At 40.1% G+C, this 24,668-nt stretch overlaps 1 protein-coding gene across 9 annotated transcripts in view; it reads left to right on the plus strand.

Annotated features, from left to right (window-relative positions):
* KIF1B (kinesin family member 1B) overlaps window positions 1-24,668 on the plus strand; it is a 75,288-nt gene that overhangs the window by 8,756 nt on the left and 41,864 nt on the right. For 2 of the 9 annotated variants that reach the window (XM_015648277.3, XM_015648283.3), the window contains exons 2-21: window positions 5,063-5,139; window positions 6,224-6,403; window positions 6,777-6,842; window positions 7,628-7,806; window positions 8,499-8,610; window positions 8,737-8,814; window positions 8,984-9,049; window positions 9,795-9,812; window positions 9,954-10,029; window positions 10,325-10,403; window positions 10,676-10,818; window positions 11,934-11,975; window positions 14,379-14,590; window positions 15,607-15,686; window positions 16,050-16,125; window positions 18,463-18,542; window positions 19,936-20,042; window positions 20,498-20,581; window positions 20,755-20,935; window positions 21,310-21,382. In XM_015648277.3, coding sequence (XP_015503763.1) covers window positions 5,063-5,139; window positions 6,224-6,403; window positions 6,777-6,842; window positions 7,628-7,806; window positions 8,499-8,610; window positions 8,737-8,814; window positions 8,984-9,049; window positions 9,795-9,812; window positions 9,954-10,029; window positions 10,325-10,403; window positions 10,676-10,818; window positions 11,934-11,975; window positions 14,379-14,590; window positions 15,607-15,686; window positions 16,050-16,125; window positions 18,463-18,542; window positions 19,936-20,042; window positions 20,498-20,581; window positions 20,755-20,935; window positions 21,310-21,382 — 2,009 coding nt within the window. The remainder of the gene's footprint in view (window positions 1-5,062; window positions 5,140-6,223; window positions 6,404-6,776; window positions 6,843-7,627; window positions 7,807-8,498; window positions 8,611-8,736; window positions 8,815-8,983; window positions 9,050-9,794; window positions 9,813-9,953; window positions 10,030-10,324; window positions 10,404-10,675; window positions 10,819-11,933; window positions 11,976-14,378; window positions 14,591-15,606; window positions 15,687-16,049; window positions 16,126-18,462; window positions 18,543-19,935; window positions 20,043-20,497; window positions 20,582-20,754; window positions 20,936-21,309; window positions 21,383-24,668) is intronic. The other 7 variants (XM_015648281.3, XM_015648284.3, XM_015648285.3 and 4 more) reach the window with 5 other exon arrangements.

The raw sequence follows: 24,668 nt of genomic DNA on the forward strand, positions 1-24,668 counted from the left end.
GCGGGGGCCGCGTTCCGGGGCTGCCCCAGGGCCCAGCGCCTGCCAGCGGGCCCTGCCGGGTGACTCCACTGCCTTGACTTTGAATGCAGAGGGCAACAAAATAGTTGCAGCTCTTGCCTCTCGAGTGCTTTGCACTCTGTCTCTCTGCTCCAAGAGCTTATTAGAAGGAATTATGTGTTCTCAGCATCCCCAGATACAGAAGTGCAGATAATTTCTAATCTGCCAGATTTGTGACATGCTGAGGAGCATGACTGGGATGAGAACAGATCAGGCTTGGACTGCAAATTCAGTGTCATAATCTGATATGAGTTTGGAGTGGTTAAGAAGCACTTCTAGTCATTCTTTGTGCCTGCAAAAATATTTATGTGACTGAGTAGATGGGAATGGAATGAGGGGGCTGATCTTGGCTAAGTTTCCATGCTTTTGTGGATTTTTTTTTTTCCTCCACTTTGTAGGCTTCCCACTGTCTGTTTACTTGGTTAGTTTTAAAGGAGACTGGAAGTGTAAGTCCAGAAATGAAGGCTTGAAGTCGAAATATGTTTGTGTGTGTTCAGAAAGACAGAATGCTGCTTCCAGTTGGAAATACCCTAGAAAATTTTAACTTTGCATCAGCTCTCAGTTGTGCTCCACACTCTGGTTATAACTGTAAAACAAAGTGCATATTTGACCTGTGCTTTTTGAATTTCAGCCTCATAAATGAAAATTGGATTATAAGGCAAAAAGTTGGATGTCCAAAATGACAACAGGAACGCAGTATAATACAAATTATGAAATGTATGGGTACTATATCAATAGTGGTCTTTCAAGTATTGCTACAATGTTTGCTAAAATACAAGGGATGAATTTGAGCTCATAGATTTGAAAGGTTGGAAGTATATGTTATTTTTGTGCTAGCTGATAAAGCAGATGGTGGATGGTATATGAAATGTTAATTAAGGAACAAGTGGGATGGACTGTGGAAATAAAAATGCCAAAAGATGAAGTTGCCTGTTTAAGTAGGGCTGTGTTAAAATCCAAATGTTTTGTGGAGATTGGTCTGTTACTGTTGGCAGAGCACATCTAAAAGTATAATCCTTTCATTTACTGTGCTCCTGCTTTTTCCTTTTATTCCTCTGTACGATTCTGACTATGTACTTGTCCTGTACAAGGACCAGGCAGTATTTGGTGAATTATATAATTATATTTTTTAGAATTATATAATTCTAAAAAAAACCAGATTATTTGGTGTGAAGAAATTTCTTTTAAAACTGTGTGTTCCATTACCTGTTTGTCAGATATAAAATGTTTGTAGTTACAGGTATAAAAAGTCCACCAAATGTAAACAGTTAAGCAGCTAAAAAGAATTGTTTAAATTGCTTGAGCTCCAGAGAATATGTGAATTACTCCTGCTTAAAGAAACTTGGGATGGTGTGAAGCAGCTCAGCTTGGCTCACTGTACAAGAGTAAGGGGAGACTAAGCTTTTAAAATGCGGGCTGTGTCTCTAGGTGGGCATGGCAGTGGGTACAAAATCAGCTGCTTCACGTGGCTACTGCTGCAGAGCTGTTCACACAGTGCACTTTTGTTTATCTCAGTTTATGACGTGTAATTACTTTATTTGCATACAAAGGCAGAAAAGATCTAAACAGTATTTCTTAAGGAGAAGTTTATTATTCAGGATTTCCAGAAATTCATTATTCAAATAAAGAAAAGTAATAATACAGGCATCTATCCCTCTCAGCCAAATCAATGATTTGTAGAAAATATTTTAATCCCATGAACATTCCCATGCCTTTTATTTGGCCTTTCATTCCAAAGGAAAATGATAGGCATTAACCCCTGCTGTGATTGCTGCTTTGATCCCAGAAGAGGTTTCAGGCACTGCAGCAGAGAAATATTATCCTCAGCTTGTTTCATCCTTCTCAGCTGGGGGTTCCAGGTGGGACCTGTTTCAGTAGCAGTGGTGTAGCAGACAGCGATTCTGCCAAATATCCCTTCCAGTGTCTCTGCTGCAGAAAGCTTAGCTTGTGGAAAGCTAGAAGATACCCCATGACCTAATAAATTGGCTCTTGGTGGAGCAAGGGGCCTGAAAGAGGGATTTTCTCAGAAACTGGCTAACTCCAGCATTCAGAGCTGCTCTGGTGCCATGCTGATGGTAATTATAGCTGCAGCACAAAGCAGCAGTGTCAGTTTGCAAACAGAAGAGTTAATTGCCACATTGGACCTTTGAAATAGCAGATAAACAAATTTATTCTGTAAGATAAAAAGACTATTAATGAGTTCCTGCTGTGATCACTTGCCTTATTGCCTTTCTCATTTCCTGAGGCTCTGTAATTAAACCATTAGCGTGTGGACTGTGCGGTGAGGCTGCTGTGGGGAGAAGAGATAGATGACGACCTAGTTCATGATTCACTAAGATAATTCATCTTGGCCTTGCATGGTTTAAAAACCAAACAAAGTAACTGAAAAGCTGTGAGTATTCTTGTGGATATTGGAGAGACTGGAGACAGTCCTCTTTCTGTTTTAATTGTATTTGATCCCTTGTTCAGCGGAAAACAGCAGGTTGAGAAACAGGGTACATAAAATCAGTGTTGTCAACTCAGTCTAATTTCTGCATTGTCATTTCTTTTTTTCCCAGTTTGGCACATGAACTTTTAGGATAAAGCTTACCTGTACTATGAGAAGTCTTTTAAGTTCTTCAGAAGTACCCATTAGCTCGCTTTAAAAGTGGCTAGATTTCATGGGTTTTCTTGGCCCTCCAAAGATGATGCTTGGTGTAATATATACCTGCAAGTGAGGTCAGTTATTTCAGTTTGAATTCCTGGTTTCTTAGATGTCTCACCATCTTCTAGGTGTTTTAATCACATTATTGCCTGCCTGATCACTGGTTTTAAACCCAGACTACATCAGACATCACTAATGCTGGCAGCACCCACCTGGTTGCTCTGTTCCACAAATGAAGAGGCTTTCAGTGCTGGAATCTGTTGAGGTCATAATCTTGTATTTTCTCATCCAGTCAGCTCTGCTGGATTCATTTGTAGACTGAGAATTCTGTGAAAGCAATGATTTTGAAAATGGAGGATGTAGCCTCTGTGCAAGAAACAGGAATAGGGATGAATAGGCTTGGACCAGAAGCTGAGTGCAGAGGCTGTTGGGATCACAGTGGTGAGGGGCAGCATGCAGAGCTGGGCAGCTGGGAGGTTTTCTCTGACCCATTCCTGCTGCAGTGGAAGGTTTTGGCCAGGCAGCTGCATTCCCAACCTCTGACAAAGCTGCTTTCTTGCACATTAAACTCCCTCTCCTGATACATTTCTCAAGATATGTTTTGGAAAAACATGCATCCTATAAAGTGATTTTCAAAATAGCAAGCTGGACATGGAACTCAGTGTGAAGGGCTGAGGAAAGTCGGTATTAAAAAAAATAAATATATATATATAATAATAACAATGATTTAAAAAGACAAAAAAATAGAGCTAAATTTAATGACTTGCATAAATCACAGAGCTTGAACTTTACTCTTCTCCAATGGGATAGATCAAATTTATGCTGGAAGCAAGAAAGGGGAACTAATGGCAAGTGACACTAAAGTGGAGATTCTATTACTTGTACTGCTTTCTTGGGTGGAGACTTCCACGTACGAGGATTACGTCTCCCTTACCTTTTGGAGCTTTGATGTTAAATATTTAAATGAGAAATTGTGGAGCTGTAGTGGTCTGGAATACACTTCAAGGAGAGAACTAATTTAAGTTTGGGGCAGGGAGTTGTCCTTGGAATTTGTTTTTTGTTCTCTTTAGAACTGGTGGAATAGCATGAGTGGAGCTGTGCTGCTGTTTGGGCAAAGCTAGTGAAAGGAAGCTAAAGCCATAGATGATTGCTTAGGTTACAGTTTGTTCTGTGTTGATGCCCGTGTTGCTATCCAAAGCCACAAGCAGTTTTTGCAATTTGATACTGTGCTGGACCATATAATTCATTGGCTTTGCATGTCTGTCAGCTTTTTTAAGGCAAGAATGTCAGCACAAGGTGCATCCAAGTGAAACGGAGTTGGCCACCAGAAATAGAGTAGCAACTGTTGCTATTTGCAATTCAGACAGTGATCTTTTCTCCACACTGTCATTTTGGACAACAGCCCTACTCAGGAACACAGCATCTGGTAGAGGAATGATTTGATTTTAATGGGGATCCTGTAACCACATTTTCAGAGATTTTGGTGAAACTAGATGCTAAGTTCATGTTTGAAATGGTAAGAGCTGTGGGTGATAGAATTTTTATTCATCACAGAAGGAAAGGGAGGAGCCCTTATATCCCAAAACCTAACTGGCAGAATATGTGAGAAATAAGCATCAGGATGTAAATCATCGCCAGGAAGACTGCTGACACCTTTGTATGACTTATTTCCTTGTGGACTTTATTTGCACACATCACAGTTAGTGTCTCACTCCCAGCGGCAAATTGCTGCTTTGGGTGCAGGGGGAGGTGTGTAAATCCAAGGTGGTTTATCTAATACCCTCAGGACTATGCTTTTTTACAGTCCTACTTACACAGATGGTATTGAAAACAGCTGCTGGAAACAATAGATTTAAGTATTTCCAGCACTGTAGAATCAAAAAGAAGGAAGCAGTAGAGATTCACTTCTGCAACAAGGGCTCTGCTTATAAATTACCCTCCTTGGAATACAGAAACTACAGGCTTTGTGTGTGCCATTACAATGACAGCTGGATCCATTGTGTATTGCTCCCCTACAGGCAAAGGTTATGCGAAGCAGTTTTGTTGCTGGGAAGGAAAAACAACTCCGAGTATTAAACCCACAACCTAAAGGTATCTGGAAAGGCTTTTGTTGATTGTGTGGAATACACATAATTCTGTTAAGCAACAGCATATTCCTCCTAGGAGATCTTTTCTTCTTATTTAAAATGAGTCCAACAGATATAATAGTATTAGGAAGCAGTGAGTGTTGCTTCAGTCTTCCTACTCTTGTGCCATGTGGCAACTTTGAATACTCAGATTCACGGATTGTGGGTCAGCCAGCTTATTGATTATGCTCATAAGTGTCAAGTTAGCTAAGAGTTTGAATTTTATTTCCTGTAGGTATTATCAACCCAAAGAATCCTAAGGAAGCACCAAAGTCCTTCAGCTTTGACTACTCTTATTGGTCCCACACATCGGTAAGTGCTTTTACAAGAAAACCTGTTTGTTGTTGCTGTTTGATTTAACATTCTCTTCTGTGAGATATTTCTACACAGTCTTTCTCACCCACACTCAGGTTAAAAGCTTGTCATTGTATGTTTTGTTTCCCTGTTTGGGTGAGAGCAGAAAGCTAAAACAACTTGTAAATATTCAAAAGATTACTGAGAATATTCTCCATCAATGTTCTGTTCTAAATATTTTAGGGATGCATATATGCACTGTTAATTCATTTTTCCAGGGGACAAATGATAGTTGCTCAAGATCAAGTTCGAGGAGATACGTGGTCTGGGTTTTGTTGGCATATCTGGAAAAGGCAGCAGAGTGATCCGTGTTTCCAATAGCTGCAAAAGCAATAAATTCCCATCCAGCTCCTGTGCCACACCCTTCTGTGAATCGGTGCTAAGCTCTCACTGACTTCCAGTAATTGTTTTCCAGCAGAACCGTGTTGTTCTGCCACCACCTCCTCCCCTGCCTTGTTTTCTAAAAGATGTTAAAAGAACAGAGAATGCATTTCTCTAAGATTAATTTTAGTAACTTGGATGGTGAATAAGAATTAATATTTCTGAGTGAATTTGTGGTCAGCTAGACTGTTTTCACAATAAAATACTCACTTCTCTTCCTGAGTTTTTCAGAGCAGCCGTGAAAGTTGATTATAGCCCAGTCACAGGAACATTATGAACAGAATGCATGAAAACTAGCAGATAAGCAGCATCAAGGAACAGAAGAGGTCTGATAAAATCTTGATCCCGACGTTAGAATGTTAGCACAGCTAAATTTGTCCAGATTTCAGGAGCAGGTAATGTTAAAATACAGCATTGCAGGAAGCAAGAGAATGCTAGATTAACAGTAAGATACACTCACAAACAATGCAGTGACATTGTCATTGTTGTTCTTCTCCATCTTGTTCTGCCTTGGGAAAAATCTCTGTGTAAAAATGGCCTAATTTACCTCTTCCTAAAGGATTGGCCCACAAGATAGAAGTATAAAAAACACCAGTTGCTTTTTGAAATCTTACTCAAATGATAGGTGAAGTCTATTTATGCTGTTTCGGTGTCTTTCCAGCCTGAAGATCCCTGCTTTGCATCTCAGAGCCGTGTGTACAATGATATTGGGAAGGAGATGCTCCTGCATGCCTTTGAGGGCTACAATGTCTGCATCTTTGCCTATGGCCAGACTGGAGCTGGGAAATCCTACACCATGATGGGCAAGCAGGAGGAGAGCCAAGCAGGCATCATTCCCCAGGTAGTACCCAGCCCAGAAAGGGAATTTGGTTTTCTACAGCTTCTTGGAGATTCACACTTTTATATTTTTATAAAAATATGTTTTATATTGCAGTAAGAGTTACCAGAACTAAAGCTTGCTGCTAATGTTATGGTACAGAATTATGATACTGCTGAAACCTAGAGCAGTTGTTGAGGTGCTAGACAAAATAAGGTTGATAGTGATGTAGGACTGAGATGAATTATCTTCCCAGTGAGGCTGTGTGTGGTTGATCCATTAGGTTCATTTTCTTCGACTGCCCTCATTCTAAAGCCATACCCATGACATGTCCTGATAGTTACTTGTTACTTCTCAGTAAAGACTCATTTCTTACTTGCGTTTAATCTTTTTCCAGCTATGTGAAGAGCTGTTTGAGAAAATCAATGACAACAGCAATGAGGAAATGTCATATTCTGTAGAGGTGAGTGTAGTTGAGGGATCAAAGAATGTCTGTATGCAGGGACATCAAACTGAGCTTAGGTGCTGGGTTATTGATGTTGCATTAAGATGCTGATTTCTGATTAGTTTGGGTTTTTTAATTCTGTTTTTTAAGGCTTTATGTTTTTTCTCTTTTTCATGTTTGAGACAAATGTGAAAGCCTTTCTGTGACTCCTTTTTACCCTCATCATAAAACTAGTATTCCTTTATCTGTGTAGTAATCCTGAAAGAAATGATGGGCTGAAAAGTTAAAGATGCATTTACAGATGTTTTGTGGTTTTTTAGTGATAGCTGTAAGACTGCATGTTTGTTGTCAAATATTATAGCCATGATTTTTAAAATCAGAAGTTGCTTCTGCATACAAGAAAGACCAATTTTTTCCCCTTCTTAAGTTTGCTTTGGTGGTTCATAAGAGAGATTCTGTAGAAGCAGACTCCTTTTGCCATCTGTCTTGTTTGATGCTTGTACTGTGTCATATTAAAGCTGTTAAAATGATTGTGTACTGCAGTGTGTAACTCTTCATTACACACCAGTGTTTGCTGAAATGGTTGAAGGATCTATATGTGGATGCAAGGCCAGCAGCTTATGTTAGAGATGTGATGCAGGAGACTTTTGACTCATGCCTCTGCCAGTGTTCAAGCTGTTAAATCACCAGAGACACCCACCTATAGCTTTCCTGTGGTGGGCTGGGGGAATTTTTACTACTCTAAAATGCTGTGGAGGAGACCTTCAGAAATACCGAATTTCTGTGAAAATTCCTGTTTGCAGGTGAGTTACATGGAGATTTACTGTGAGAGAGTCAGAGACTTGTTGAACCCGAAGAACAAAGGGAATTTGCGGGTGCGAGAACATCCTCTCCTTGGGCCCTATGTGGAAGATCTGTCCAAGTTAGCGGTCACATCTTACACAGACATTGCAGACCTCATGGATGCTGGGAACAAAGCCAGGTTAGTGATGGGAGTGTTACACATTTTTATCACTCTTATGCATTAGCGCTTAAAAAAACCTCTTGTAAGTGAGGAGTATTATTGAAATACACACTGATCAATGTTGTTAAAAGCTGAAATTGCTTCTGTGTGCTGAACTAGTGCTGCAGTCGCTGTGTGGACATTTAAAGATTGGAATTACTTGAGATGAAGTCTAAATAATTATACTGGCATTTACTTCTGCCTTTGCTGTGTACTCTGTCACTATCATAGTATAAAAACCTATGGGAGTAGTCTTCTCTTTCCTTAATTCAGGTGGTCAGGACTAAAGCTGTCATTCCAGCTTCAGTTTCTGGTTCATTATTAGTTGTTTCCATGTCAGCTGTTGGCTCCATTTAACAATGTGTGAGAAAGACTCTCATAAATGCTGCTCAAGTGTTCTTAGATGTATTTATGTTCTTTTATCTTGCATGTAAGATGGACTACTAGGTACACAGATAGAGAAAGCTCTGTTTACACTGTGATGAAGGTGGGAGTAATTCAGGAGTGAAAAAATGAAAGGGTTTGATAATGGTATTGGGTGTGGTTGGGTCTTGGTTACAGGGCAGCACATCACCCGAGCAGCCTCTTGCTCCCATTTCCCTGCAGCTGCGTTCTCAGCCCTGCAGGTAATTGTCCTTTTTTAAACATGCTCATATCTGTTGGTATTTTAGAACTGTGGCAGCCACCAACATGAATGAAACCAGCAGCCGCTCTCATGCTGTGTTTACAATTGTCTTTACTCAGAAGAAACATGACACAGAAACTGACCTTTCCACAGAGAAGGTGTGTTACAGATAAGTGGTTTTCTGACTGGTTTTCACTGATCTTCCCTACAGTGACTTTGTAGTTCTGGCCTTGCTCTAATTCACCAAGAGCTAGTTCTCCTGTTCATGTGCTTTTTCTCTTCAGGTCAGCAAGATCAGCCTTGTGGATCTGGCTGGGAGTGAGCGAGCTGACTCCACCGGTGCCAAAGGAACCCGCTTAAAGGTGCGGGGCCATGGAGGGGTGCTGGGCGGGGCACAAGCATCACATGGAGTCTTTGCTGGACAAATAAGAAGTTACAAGTATGGGAAAAATAGTTGCAAACCTGAAGACTGCAGAGATTCGTGTTTGAATCGTTTTAATTACTGTATAATACTAGTTTCTGTTTTCTCAGGAAGGAGCAAATATAAACAAGTCTCTCACAACTCTGGGCAAAGTTATTTCAGCATTAGCTGAAGTGGTAAGTAGAGCATTTCCTTGTCTGTAACAACCTTTGCATAGCTGGTCAAACGGAAACAGTAAAACCTGTGGAGTACAGCAGAATCATTTGCTGTTCTTGGCCTTGCATTCTCAGCCCTATTAGCTGTGTGTATTTTGATAGATGAATAGAGTTGATACAATTCTGTGGGTGTCACACAGGCTGTCAACAGATGGAAGCATTGCTTTAACTGTGAAGAAGCCTTGCAAAAGAAGCCTGTGTTTATGTAGAAGACCTGTTCACATAGCAAGTTTTTAGACCTTCAAGTGCAGTAATTTTATTTTTATTTGAAAGAATAATTTTAGAAAACTTAACTGCAGCTTTGTTGTTAAAATTTATAGAAACACCAGTGCAATAACTTGATTCACTGGCTTTCTTTTCAGTGGCAAGACTTAATAATGTCTTAAGTGAGCATATATTGATCCAAACAAAATTATGTGAGTTTAGGAAAGTACTTTGTCTTTTATTTTTGTACTCAACTATTATTAAAAAAAACAACCCAAACAAACAAAACAAATAAATGATTGTTGTTCCTTTTAAAAGTGAATCAACACCTTGGACAGGTTGAATATGTGTGGGTTTTAGATGATTTTTTTTCAATTGAAGCAATTCTCATTAATTTGGCTTCTCAAGAAAAGGGAGTATTATCTCACATGGAAACGATGTATAAATTTCTGTTAAGCTCATCCTTCTTCTTCTTCCTTTTTGCTTAATGCTTTCAACTTAGGATAACTGCACCAGCAAGGTATGATGATCTGAGTAGATGTTGGTTTCTTTGCCCAATGTAAGGTTTGGAATGGTGTTAGAACACAGAATTTGAATGTCAGGAAGATGTTCTTACATGGAAAATCCTTCCTATTTTTCATATTATGTTGTTTCTTTCTAGAGCAAAAAGAAGAAGAAGACAGACTTTATACCCTACAGGGATTCTGTACTAACGTGGCTTCTTCGAGAAAATCTAGGTATGGCTGATTTGTCTGTGCCAATATAAAGAAAGTCTCACTGAATTTCCTGCTTTTAACTCATTTAAATTTGTATTGAGTATGAGGTTAAATATCTATAGTAGCCAAATTTGGGTTGCCATAGTTCCACCTTATGTTAATGCTCTAACTCTTTCCTGTGGTTTTTGTATGTTTCTTAGTACTGTAGAATTTAGTTTGAATTCTGTAATTTCTTGAAAACACCGATATTTGGTAGGTAAGTAGTGCCTGGAGTGTGTGCTGTAGTTTCATCTGAAATCTTGCCTGTTCCCTATAGGTGGTAACTCCAGAACTGCAATGGTCGCTGCTCTCAGTCCAGCAGATATCAACTACGATGAAACTTTGAGCACTTTAAGGTACTTCCTCTTCCTTTGGGATGGATGTGGGTAACTGTTTGCTCTAAAGGCCATACTTTGTCCTTTAAACCTTTGGTTTATTGTAAGTTTAGCTTACCGTGGGGAAGAAGACTCTACTGGCAAGAACTTAGTTACCTTACAGAGGAAGCAGGGGTTTATTGCCTACTCTTCTGACAGACAGCTGCAAGCTAAATGTCTGCTGTGTTGCATATAAGTTGTATATAGGCAGTTCCACGTTTGTGGTAAGGTTGCATTGTTTTGTCTGCCTGCAGATACGCTGATCGTGCAAAGCAGATTAAATGCAATGCTGTTATCAATGAAGATCCCAACGCCAAGCTGGTGCGGGAGCTGAAGGAGGAGGTGACGAGGCTCAAGGATCTCCTGCGTGCTCAAGGGCTGGGAGATATTATTGACAGTAAGTGGATTAAACACACCTTGCCATCCTGGGCTTGGCCTCTCTAGCAGAGGAGGGAGACCTGAGCCTGTGAGAGAAAGGGATTAAAATACGGATTTTAAATATAGGTGCTGATATTTAAGTTTTGAACATGCTTTTAGAAATGGCAGCCCCTTCTGTCTTTGAACAACCATCTTAAGCTTGTGTGTGGAGTTGACAAGGCACCTTCAAACTCTCAAGGGAGTTTGAATTTCCTATAATTGTAGAAATGCGTCTGTGTAATAGAACTTATGCATTCAGGGCTTGCTCTTCTGAGTTATGGAGGGCTTTTATTGGCTGCCAGTAAAAGAGCTGAGATACAGAAACTCAGTTTCAAGCTGAGGAGAAAAGGCATCTTTCCTTCCTCCTTAGAGGGTTAAGGTTATAAGTTGATATGTGGCTTCAATGCCATCCTGGCTCACAAAAGAAAACAATGGATAATGTTAGTGCCCTGAGTGACAAATCATTTGTCATCTTGAAATAACTATGCAACAGCTGCTTGTGAATAACTAATGAATCCTTTTGGGAGATTTTGAGTTAGGTTGGCAGAGCAGTGTTGTACTGATCTGCTTTGCCAGCAACCTCTTAAAGCACTAGAACACGCTTGTGCCAAATTTCCTTGTCCTCATTCCAAACAAGACAAATTAACTGAAATTTTAGCTGCTACGTTCTTCTATAATGTGAACAGTGATTTAATTCCTAGTGAAGAAAATGCCCATAAAAGCACAGAATGTATTCCAGTGGATTAAAAGCTTCTTTGCCTTAAAAAAATAGAAATGTTGCACCAGTTTCTGATTTTTCAGACGTTTTTGACCGTGAAGCAGAAGTCCTGATTTGGTCACAGACTACTAAAGACATGTAACGTGTATTTACCTCTTTGTTTTCTTGTTTTCACGAGAATGGGGCCAGAAGACAATGAAATACAAGTGTTTTCATGCTTGTTACAGTCTGTGGGTTTTGGTTCTAAATCCAAACTGAAAAAATGGTGTTACTGTGTTTTGTTTCTTTAAACATCAATAGTATTCTCTTCCCTTCTATGTCACTAGTGAACCTTCAGTTTTGATCCTTCTTGTATTTTCCCTCCTGCTTCCTTTCAGTTGATCCAATGGGAGATGAATACTCTGGAAGTGGAGGCAAATGTGTGTATTGTGTGGTTCTCTTTTTAACCTGCTTTCTTTGGGTCAGCTTTTAACAGAGCTTTGCATGCCAGCATTTTTCACAGGGAAATCCCAGACAGAACACTCGCTGGAGTGCAGTGCAGGTTCATGAAAACCAGCCTCACCAGCACTTCTTAGATTAAATCCACAAGCAAAACAAAGGGCAAAGTTTGAAGTGCAACATATGTTCATTGTTCCTTTCTGGCAGAATACAGAAGGGAGAGTGGTAGTTCTCCAGTGTGTTTTCATGACAGTGCACGGTTTAGATTTGAACCAGAAATCTTTTCCTGGTTACTCAGTTCCTGCTCATGTAGCTTCCTGGCATTTTGGCAGCTCTTTTCCACTCTGAAGTATTTGTTTTAAGTTTTTCAGTTGATGAACTCAAGATGAAGTATTACTGGTTCCTCCTGGACACTGCAATGTATTTTGTACAGTCCTTTTAAAACAACAAGAAAGAAGCCAGACATCTTATACTGATGAAGGTCTCTTTTTTTTGAGGTTAAATATACTTGGTTGCAGTTGATGGACTTAACAGGTCTAAAACCTGTCATCAAAGAGCATTTTATTTCTCTTGGTGTTTGCTCCTAAGAAAGGGAAAAATATGTAGTCCATGGCAAGGGAAAGCATAGTCCATGTAAATTTTGGGTTCGTAGACTTTTTAAACTCTTTCAGTCAGTCTTTTCAAGCCTCACTCAGTACCATCTGAAAGAGATCTGTCTGAAATTTCCTAAAATTGAAGCTACTGGTGGTGTAAAGACTCATCCTGGCCTGTGTGACATTCTGATGCTGCTTCCAACGTGTGCACATGTCATGGTGTGAGAGCTGCGGCTCCAGGAGCAGCGTGCATGGTCCTGAGGGTTCTGGTTCTCTAGCGACTGTGGAGCTATTGCAAGTGCCACTTCCTTTCTCTTCAGGAGTGCATGGCCTTTTGAGACTTCATCCCTGCTCTGTCATGCCTGCTTTCCTCATCCTGGCGGCATTCCCTTCCCTTAACCTGCTTTTCTTCTGTGAAACTCCCAGCCCTGCCTCCTGTATTTGCAGATGGTGGTTTTCGAACTGACTTGGGGCAATCATCAGTTCCATGAGGCTGAAAAAGCAGGTTGAGAGTGGAGTGAACTAGGGCATAAGGCTGACAATGGCAGGATTGTTCACGGGGAGAGCAGAGGAGATGTAGGAGGACAGAGAAATTTATGCAATGTCTGGGTGAGCATCTCACTTTTGTAAGTGTGATGCACCTGTTCATAACTTGCAGGGTCTGATTTGACCTGTTTCTTTCATGAAGTGACTTATTTTAAAGGATTTGCCTTTGAAATTAAATTTAAAAATATTAAGTTATTAAAACTAAGGTTTTCAGTTATGTGATGTTTTCATGTTAGAAGATTTTTCTTTTGGTGTGTGATTATTCTGGAGATCTATCCAAGAAGCCAAGTTAAATTGATATAAATTTCCCTTGTATATTTGTTCTTAGATCATTCAGGCAGCTTTTCTTATTCTCTGGCTTTCAAGGCAGCATTTTCAGGCCTGCAGGTTTTCAGGCTACAAAAGCTACCTTGTTAAATTTGGGGAGGTTTTTAAAAGGCTTTTCTGATTTAAACTAACAGCCAAAAAAAAAAAGCTTTGAAGCATCTTCTGATGTGTAAGACCCTTATCAGATATTTTGATAAGCAGATATGCTACATTTCCATTTTTATTCAGATAAGGTCAGGAAGCAGCATAATGATGTTGTTGTGAACTTATGTTCTCTTGTCCCTGTCACACTCTGACAGGTGATTCACATCCTCTCTGGTGAGAATGTAATGAGAGGAAGTTCTTTGTCCATGTGGTCTGGGTGCTTTAGCAGCAGGACCACAGCTGTGATAAAATATTTACTTAATCAGCATTTCACGTTAAAGGACTCTGGAAAAGAATGTTTTCTGGAGCTTAAGGGGTTGGTGTCTCAGACTTCAGCCCAAAATGTCACTGATCTCATGAGGATCTCAGTCTGGTCCTGCTCTGAGCTTCAGGCTGCTCAGCTTAGTGTTCAGTGAGGAGTAGGATGGTTGCTTTTTTGCCAATGTGTAATTAATTTTTTTCAAGCTTTTTTGTTTAGAAAGGTTTATGATGCAGTATTTCCCAGCAAAATGCAGGGTCTGAGTTATTACATGTCTAGTATTAAAAGATTTGTTTCAGAACTGCCATCTAAAAATTACAAAACTTGCCTTGTTGCTGCTGAAATGCTTTCCTCTTACACTGGTATTTCCTTCCTTCCCCTTCCCCTTCCCCTTCCCCTTCCCCTTCCCCTTCCCCTTCCCCTTCCCCTTCCCCTTCCCCTTCCCCTTCCCCTTCCCCTTCCTTCTCTCCCTTTTTTCTTCCTGCCTTCCCTCTGTCTGTGTGTCTCTCTCTCAGATCTGAAAGATTTTCAGAACAATAAGCATAGATACTTGCTAGCCTCCGAGAATCAACGTCCTGGCAATTTTTCCACAGCCTCCATGGGGTCCCTCACTGCATCTCCATCCTCCTGCTCTCTCAGTAGTCAGGTGGGCTTAACATCTGTGTCCAGTATACAGGAAAGAATCATGTCAACACCTGGAGGAGAAGAGGCCATTGAACGTTTGAAGGTGGGTATTAAGGAGACTAAAGAATCATGAGCCTGAGAGAATTTCCCTTCATAAATATCTCCTGTGTCTGTAGAAATTGTCTGAGACCCACTTGCACCTTAAAGAGGGCACTTACCTGCAGTGGGCTAGAAAGTGGGTCCATGCACAACCTTTCTTGTTAGGATTATTTAGGTTTAATTGTAGCCTGCAGCTACAATTAACTTATAAATTAAATTCTTGATTCTTTTTTATGGGTCCTCTGATGAAGTTGTAGTTATGGAAAAAGTTGATCATAAGTGTAGACTTAGAGGCCTGGTCAACACTAGTGTGAGCCAAGTCTGACTTGCAAATGCACTCAGCTGTCAGAAAACCAAATTACCCCAAAGCTGAAAAAAAGGAGGAAGAATAATCCTGCCACTGTTGTCTTGGCCCAGCCCCCACAGATTAAAATGTGAAGCACAGAATGGCATGTTTGGGCCAGACAAAGGCAGCCTTGTCCCAGTGCTGCATGGAATTGAACCACAGCAAAGTGCATCACAGTGAAGTATTTCTTGATTTTTATGAAAGCCCTCCCAATGTCCATGGGTGAAGGAGTGGGGAGAGCTGGCTGTGTTGAATCTCTGCAATATTCTCATGTTTGTCCATCAGACACTGCCACAGGGCTGAACACACACTGCATTTCCCTTTCCTATTGGAAACCCTCTGTTGCCATGACAATAACAGTGTGGTCTCTGCATTTCCGTGGCATTCACTTACTGAATCATGCCTTTAAATCAGATTAAAAAAAAAAAGAGAAACAAGTTTAGGTGGTTCAAAATAAAGTCTGACTGTGGTTAGATATGAAGTCATCTTTTCTTCTCAACTTGCCTTCAGGACTTCTACCCTTTTAAAAATTAAGGGAAACAAATACAAATTTTAAGGTGTTAAGAATGCATTTTATATGTGAAATTAGTTTGAAGCCTAAACAGAACATGAACTTCAATTGCTTTGTGTATGATGGGAAGCATTGTAAAACAGCCTTTGGTATTTTCATGCAGGAGTCTGAGAAGATCATTGCAGAGCTGAATGAAACATGGGAAGAGAAACTGAGGAAAACAGAGGCCATTAGGATGGAAAGGTCAGGAACTGGAAGTGCTATAGTACGAATGGTCTCTGGAAGGTGGAAAATTGAGAAAGTTACTGTGTTCAAAAGCAATGGAGCAGCAGCATGGTGTTAGGGATAGTTCTTCTGGCCCTTGTGTTAGATGTAGAACAGCGAGGGCAATGCTGGGAGAAAGTCCTGCTCTTTCCTGGGCTTCTCACAGTTAAAGTTGCTGTTCCATAGGCCACTCTCAGACTAAAGTTTACCAACTTGCCCTGGTGTGCTCTGAAGTGGTGACAGTCCTGGCTAGGCTGGTTCAAAGTCTGATGTAGGCTTTCATTAGACATTACTTGTCTAAGAAGCCTAAAATGGGGTCAATATCTTGTTTTTCTCTCGCAGGGAGGCACTGTTGGCAGAAATGGGAGTTGCCATTCGGGAAGATGGAGGAACACTGGGAGTCTTCTCACCTAAAAAGGTAAAGAAAATTACCTGTTAACTATTGCATGATGTTTCCAAAAGGCTAATCAACCTGAGAGGAAGAAGGGTGATGAGAGTTGAGTTATTTTGGATCTTCTTTAGAAGATGTTGTGCTGCAAGAAGAACTTTTGCAGCTCCTTTTGTATCTTGATTCAGTAGCAAATCAGAAGGTGCCGTGTCTTAACTCTTGCCATTTTCTGCAGAAGCTGTGTGTGACCTTTGTATGCTCTACCTGTTCCTCCTTGAGATATCCAGAGAAGATTTAAGACTTGTTTAGGTGCTCCTGCCTGAATTGTTTGTTAATCTTTCTTCCCCTTGGAAAAACAGAAATGAACCAGTGAACACAGGGGATGCATATTTCATTCGATACTTGCCATTACTTCTATTTACTGAAATTTGGAAGAAGCAGAACTGTGTAGGAAAAGGGCATAAATCAGTGCTTTAACTATAAAATAATTAGGTTAGCAAAGAAGCTATCTCTGCAGGTAAAGCAGAATTACAGAACAACAAGGAAAAGAACCTATTTTATCTTAAGAAGCAGCATGGCTGTGCAAGTGTGTAATAAACTTGATCTAGGGTTAAGCAAGGACGTATTCAGAGGCACTGCACAGAGAAATGCAGTTTAACCAGAATTGGTTAAAATGTTTAATCTTTCAGTTGGAATAGTGTTAGACTCTGCTGCTTGGAGTCTGTAGAACTCAGGCTTGGTTTTGGTAGCTACTCACTACTTGTAGTGCCCAAGGTTTGTAAAGATGCTGTTTCACTGAGTATTCTTTACATTTCTTTCTCTTACGTTATGGATCCTCATCTCCTTTTAGATTTTTCCTCAGAGGCCCTCAGCTCTTTTTGATGATTCTTTTGGTGCATTTTCAGCTGATCAGGTTTGTGTATAAATGCCACCTGGATAAAGTAGTTGCTTTGGTAATAGCTAGTATTTTTTATTACCTATATAGGATTTATTAGGAGATGTAAAACTCCCAACCCAGTCCTGTCTGCTTCTCTTCCTTGCTATCCTTGCAGTTCCATTAGTTCTCCTAGTAACTATGGCTGTTGTGAAAATTTAGGAGACAAGAACTTAGAAAATGTGTTTTGTATAAAGACTTCACACTTCTGAGGTACCAGTATGTGTCTCATCATATGCAAGGAGTGAATAGTTGGGTGTGCCAGCATCATCTCTCAAGCTTGGAGCTTTATTTCTTACAAAGTATTGAAGTGGTGCAAGTTGTGGTGGTGTTACAGCCGTTGATTGTGTCTGGGATTTGGTTTCTCTCCATTTTTCTCTTGATTGAAGAGCCTTAAACAGCTCCAAGTGCTGATTTGTGCAGGGAATGGCAATGGCAGCATGGAACCTGCAGCTGCAGCTTTGGGTCACCCGTGGAATTTTAGGCATGAAAAAGCTGTATTTTTTTCTCCCTCTTTCTGTCCTTATAATTAAATCTTCCATTGGGCAATTGACAATCAGAGCCCTTCATTCAAAGACAAATTCATTGTGAACATCCAGTAATTTTTGAGCTTCTGTAAACGTAGTGCTGTTAAAAGTTCTCATAAGTAAACTTTGCATCCAAGTTGATGGAAATAGTGTTCATAAGGAATCTGAGCCAAGTTTATTTCTTTTTCCTAAATTTATTCTGTTTGAGGGTAACAAAGAGACAAGTGGCTTATTAACAGTTTTATTTCTCTTTTATTGTCTTTCTGCTTTACTTATGTTTAACCATTTTTGCCTTTTCTTTTGTGCTTGTGCTTACTGCCATCTCATTGGCTAGATTTTCACACCAAGGCCTTGTGACTTGTTTGCTGATTCCAATGGGGTTTTTTCACCAAAGAAGGTTGGTTTAGTAACTGTAGATTCAAATTTAGAAGAAGTTTAGATGAAGAGCTTCTTAGCTGTTGGTATCAGAGAATATTGGTAGTTTTAGATTTTGTTTTGATGTTAATAGACTTTGCCAAATAAGCACATGACCTGTGTAGCCAAAGAAAAGCCAAAGATGATTCCATATCAGATTAAAAATTTCACTGAAGCAACCTTTTCTGCTCTTGGACTTCTCTTATCAAAGTTCACAGAGACTTTCTAAGGACTTTTTTTTTCTCCAGCTGAAGTCTTTCTTCGTTCCATGGATTGATATTTTGGATAACTAAGCAATCTGAGCTGTATTTTGCTGGTACTTTGTGATGCTTTGCAATACTTCAGGAGGTTATGTTTGAAAAAATCCACTATGGAATAATCTCAATACACATGACAAAACTGCTGGATTAATGCACACCCTCCACAGCTGCAGGAAGGAGCCTGAAAGCAGAACTTCAGTTGTTAATTAACTTTTTCTTTTTGTTCTTTCAGACTCCTCATCTTGTAAATCTAAATGAAGATCCACTCATGTCTGAATGTCTGCTGTACTACATCAAGGATGGCATTACCAGGTGAGAGTTGGTGCTGACACTCTGGAGTTGCCTTCTTTGCTTACGTAAATCCCCATGCTGGAGACACCCTGAGTTTAAATAATCATTGTGCCTTCAGCTGTTCAAGTTGCAGGTACAAATGAAACATGAGATTGCTGTAGGTGGAAAAAGTGCAGAAATGCAATTTCTTTGAAGTTGCCTTGGTGTTTTAAAAGTAACGTATGCAGTCACTGAGCTTTAAGAAATGGTTGTTACACCTGGGCAGTAAAAGAAAGCATGACATCCTCTCTAAAGTTTCTAGTAAAACTTACTGGAAGTGTATGAGAGATTTTGATGGGTGCAGGATTGAAAACCATAGCAACTGGAATATGGCTGAATGTTAGCTTTAATATTTAAATAAATTGTTATGCGTGCTTTAATGGACATTTAATTTGGATTCTTCATTCATTTAATGGATTCATTAAATTAATGAATTAATGGAATCTTCATTCAAGATATGAGATAAAATTTAATTGCCAGGCTTTGAATTAAAAATTGATCCTATTCCAAAACTTGTCAAAGCAGCAGGAAGGAGAGAGGTGATTTTATTGTTTTGGAGCACCAGTTTGTGTTTGGTTGGTTTGTATATTTCTGAGGAACAAATGAAGGGGAGTACACTGACAGGGGCTGGCATATGGTACTGCTCTAATGGACATTAAACCCACTGAAAGGAGTATCAAAGTGTAGAGAATTCATCAGAGAATGATGACTAGAATTGCTTAGGAGTTAAGAAGTTTTGAGCCTAGCTCATTGACATCAGAAATGTGTAAATTAATAAGTAGAGCAAGTTTATAAACATTAGGATTGGAAATTAAGTTGTCTGTACCTAGAATTGCTCAAACACTTGTGCTTGAAATGAGCATACATCTTTGTGCTCCAGGGATACAGCCAACCTCTCTGTCTGGATGCTGGATGAAACTGCTTGTGGCATCAAATCATTCAGCAAGAGCCTCCTGAGGCATTTGTCCAAGTGCAGAAAGCGATTGTTGGGAGGGATGATCCCTGTCTGCCAGCTGAGACACACCTCTGGAAATTCTTGTTGAGTTTTCCCCCCCACCCTTCATCCCTTTCTAAAAGGAGAAGGGTTTCACAAGAGGGAAGAAATTTCATTAAACTCAGGTTTAAGATTTCAGTTCTCAAGGTGACATGTTTTAAGGGAAGAAAACTTTTCTTTTGCAAAGCTGTCGTCCTCCAGTTCATGGCAGAGCAGGCAGGTTCTCTGCAGTGCAGAATTAAGCGCTGGTCCAAACCTTTAAATTCAAAGGGTAGTCTTAATAGTTCAGACCTTTTTCTGGCTGTTTCTGGGCTGTATTGTCCAGTGCAGAGTTGCAGAAAGTGTCTGATTTGCTCTTGAAAAGTCTTGTGTTGGCCACAGGGTTGGGCAGGCGGACGCCGAGCGCAGGCAGGACATTGTGCTGAGCGGGGCTCACATCAAGGAGGAGCACTGCGTCTTCCGCAGCGAGAGGAACAACAACGGGGAAGGTAAAAGTCTGCTGCTCCTCACAAGGCACTGCTGAATCTTTCCTTTTCTATCACTGTGGTAGCTGGCCAGGGAATCCTGTGATTTTGAAGTTTTCTGACCTCAAGAGAAGGATCAGTTATGACTTGTTGTTTTCTTGAGTCTTAGGGAAAGAAAATAAAATCTGTTTAAGTGATAATAGCTTTAGATTGCAGGCTGCAGCCAGTGTAACAGTTAAATTCTGACCCTGGTTAACTATAAACGTGAAAAGAAAGTGGTTTCCAGCTGCAGCAGGTAGAGAAGTCAGTACTGTTGATTTTCTCTTGGGCCTAAATTTTTAAGCAGCATGACATCAAGGGGTGATTGACTTCTTTGGTGTTAGTATGAACATAGGCAGCGAATGAGAGGCCTCTGGGACTTTCTGTTCCTCTACAGGACTCTAGATCTAAAGTCTGACTTATCAATGTTTTCTTTGTAGTTATTGTTACTTTGGAGCCTTGTGAACGATCAGAAACCTACGTGAATGGCAAGAGGGTTGTGCAGCCTGTTCAGCTGCGCTCAGGTAAGAAATGTTACAATAGATTTCTTTGTAGACTCTGTATGTTACATTGACATCATATATAGGGAATGCTATAGGTGCTGGTTAGGGACTGTGCTGCCTTTCCAGAGTGCAGCTTTTAAACAGAAGTTGGTGCCATTCTTCTGTCAGCTGCAGTTTTCTGTTCCTATTTCTAGGAAATCGTATCATCATGGGTAAAAATCATGTCTTCAGATTCAACCACCCAGAGCAAGCACGAGCAGAAAGAGAGAAAACACCATCAGCTGAGACTCCCTCAGAGCCAGTTGATTGGACATTTGCTCAGAGGGAGCTTCTGGAGAAGCAGGGCATTGACATGAAGCAAGAGATGGAGAAAAGGTAATAACTCAAAATTTCAACCTGAAACAAGGAAGAATCAGCAGTAGTTACTGGGTTCTGCCACACAGCATCTCTGCTGCCCCTTGGGGAAATTCAGAAAGCTTCCTCCTTATTTTACTCTAGTGTTTCAGTGCTCCAACTCCTTTAAAAGTCACAGGTAAGCATCAGCCACTAACGCTGCAGACCTTTGGGTAAGGTCTGAAATGCAGCTGGTAGGATTTCACTTCTGTAGTATCGAAGAGCCAGAGAACAGTTCCTTTTAAGGACAATGACTTTTACTCTGGTAACTGTAGTTCAGGGGACTGTGCATGTAGAGTAGCACCAACTTAAAACTGATGACCTCTGACTACTTCTGTTCTTCTGTTCATCCTCAGATTACAAGAAATGGAGATCTTATATAAGAAAGAGAAGGAGGAAGCTGATCTCTTATTGGAGCAGCAAAGACTGGTATGTGTCTTTACTCCTGATTAACTATGCCTTTGGCAAACAGTAATTCCTGTCCTTGCTTATCTGAAAGTTTAGGAAACCTGCTTGGGTTGTCTGCACAATGCAGTTCTCCCTTTGCTTTCAAATTCTTTGTGTCTACAGTGAATTATTAGCAGTGTGAGTGAACTCCTTCAGATTAATTTAGAGACTGTGATTTGACAGTAAAGAAGCTTTAATAAATTCTTGTTGGGATAGATTGGATTTCTTGCAAGTTAACCTGAAAGAAGGGCATTTTTTGTGCTCTGTGAAGTTCTTTTCAGTAGTCTAAACAGCTACTCCTTGGGATGTTTGCCTTCATTTTTGTCTTGGATCACCAGAACATACTAATTTTGTGCTGCCAAAGAGATTCCTAGAACATTGATATACTAGGTTTATTTTTTGAATGATGTCTGAAAATGTTGCTGCATTGTGCATGTTTTAACCCGTCTCCCTCCCCTGCATGGAGTTCCTTGTGAGGGTCTTGGTGGTACACAAGCCAGTGGTGGGGTTCTGAGTAGGGAGCAGTGTGTTAACTCATTCAGAGTGCTGGGAATTCCACCACTCCACGTATTTCTCAAATAGGAAGTCTGATCAATTAATTCTGATAAGGAAGACTTCAGTCTTCTCACAACAAATACCTCTGAAGTGCATAACAGATAGAAATTGATGCAGCTTTCAAGCACCCTGTGAGTTTGAAAAACAAGGCCAAACCCAGAAATGAAATCCAGATTTCCCTGAGAAACCCAAGTCTCCTGGTTCTGCTTTAGCTGCTTGTCCTTAGGCAGAACACAAATGTAGTTGTGCCAAAATTCTGATAAAAATTTCAAACTCACGATTCATGTTTGTAGTACGAGATGGAGACCACTGAAAACTGTGGATTAAAGGCATGTTGGACTTTGCACTGTAAAGCTCTTTCCCTTCTCCCCAAGCCAGAATGGTGCAAAGCACTGTGGCTTCCAGAGGAAGAAACTACGTACATTTTTTTTAAAATTCCTATTAAACACTTAGAGACTTGTGCATCTCTAATTATTTTATTACAAGGGGCTAATTTCTTGGATGGAGAGGAGTGGCTGCAGACTTTGACCAAAGCAACCCTTGGCTGAGAAAAACAGTTTAAATCTGACTAATGTAATGTTTCATCTCTATAATTTCATACTTAAAATTTGGGTACCAAAAAAATAGTACAGTAAAAATGTGAAAATAAAAATAGTTTGAGTATTGAGTAAGTTTTGGCAGTATGTCAAATGGAATGCAAGTAATGGAATTCCCTTCCCTAAATTTTAGCTGACAGGCACAAGTTAAGCTATTGTACGAATTAAAGATATGGAATTGCCTGTCGGGGAAGCTGCTTCCAATAAGGCTGCATTTATAAAGTATTGTGGAGGGAACTTATTCCCCTAAATACTGCAGATTAAAATATTTTAGAGAGTGGATTGGTTAATATTGTAATAAAGATGCTGGTTTCTTCAAGTTTTTTTGTTCTTGCTGGTTTCAGTTAGTGGACAAAGGTGGAATGCTACCCTACATGGCTCAGCAGCTCCTGAAGGATTGCTGTCCTAGTTGTAAGGGATCACATCAAATGAGATCCTTGGTCAGGGGGCAGTGTCCTGCTTATCACAGCACTCAAAAAGAGTATTTCAGGTGACAGCAGAGCTTGCTGACACAGCTCATGATTTCTGTACTGCTGTGTGCAGAGCTGGGGATGGACAGGATTAGTGCATCCATGCAGCTGTAGCTGAAATTTAATGAGTGGGGAATCTGGGAATGCATTTCAGCTTGTGTACCTAAAAAATATTTATTTACATTGCTGCCATATCCAGCTGCAGTGCCAGGTTCTCTAACTTACTGCTGTGTAAGACTGATACTGAGATAATAATATTCTTCTTGATCTAAACTGGAGTATAATCTCAAATGTTAGAAGCTAGCTAATCCTGTTTACCAGATTGTTTTGGTTTTATGCTGAAATTCCAACCAGTCTGGGTGTTTATTTGTTAGATGTGCTGTACAAAAAAATAAACAATAGCTCTTGTCCCCCAGAATTGCCAACTAAAATATCTTTGTTTTGCTAGTATTACTAGGGAATAGAAGTAGTTGTTTTCCATTTTAGAAATTGAATGTGAAAATGTGTGTAATAGAGCTAAAGTGGTCATAATGCCTTTGCAGTGGCCAGTTGATACCGGAATGTGGATTATAGCTGCACTAATTGGTCTGGGTAATCTCTGAGTGCACACAGGGCAATGACTCAGCTTTTGATACAAAGACATGATTTACCCATAAGTAGTTCTATGGTAGTTTTATATCTATCAGAGTCCTGTGGAACTTGTGACTTAATGTTGGAGTACTTCATGTTTGGCCTTCCTGGTCATATCCCTGGCTGGCCCAATTGCACTGGGGCTTCCTCCAGGGAACCTTTGATTTCCACTGCCGTGTACAGTTTGGTGTAGATGCTGTTTCCTTAGGCCACAGATTTTGTCAGCTGTAAACTCACAAAGAGTTTCTAAACCAGTGTTTTGCTTATATTTTGACCTAAACTAGAAGTCCATTCTTTAATACTGTTCTTAAAATTACATTGAGTCACAAGAAGCTCAATAATGTGAATCTTTACCATAGGGGAAAACAGTGTTTCCTTTACCCCCTTTCATAATTGCCCCCCAAATTATGTCGTATTCCCCATTCTCCATTGTCATCTAGGTGAATCTAAACTCTAGGAGCCTCTGGTGCTGGCTCAATGACCTGGGTTTCCTTTGGTTTTAGAGTAAGTGGCTGTTACTGTTCCTGGTTTCTCATGTGTTCTAAATCTCCATGTGGAAAACAGGGATGTTAGATAGAGGTGCATTAGACACTGACAGCTGTGTTGAAGGTGTTTGGATCACAGTCATACATAGGACTTCATGCTTGTTAAAGAGATGTCTTAATGAGCCTTTAAAGAAAAGTGATCTGATTTTAATTCCTGGTTGCAGTAAGCAATGATGGATATCCTTAACTTGTGGTGGCAGTTTATGTGAACAGACATTCCCAGCAGATGGAAACCCGAAGCACTGCTCATTAAAAATCATTTAGTAAAAGGTGGAAAATTTGTAATGAAGAAGCCAAACGCATGATGCTTAGCAAGTGTGTGAAAGCTTCAGGCTCTAGGGTTTGAGAAGAAGACAAATCAAGGATATCAAATATAGAATTTGTATTAAAAAATTAAAACCAGAAAGTCATTACTCTGCATTCTGCTGAAACTCATTCTTCGGACAGACAAGACTGATAATGTTTTTTTTTT

Source organism: Parus major, chromosome 21, assembly GCF_001522545.3.
Source record: "Parus major isolate Abel chromosome 21, Parus_major1.1, whole genome shotgun sequence".
Lineage (NCBI taxonomy): Eukaryota > Metazoa > Chordata > Aves > Passeriformes > Paridae > Parus > Parus major.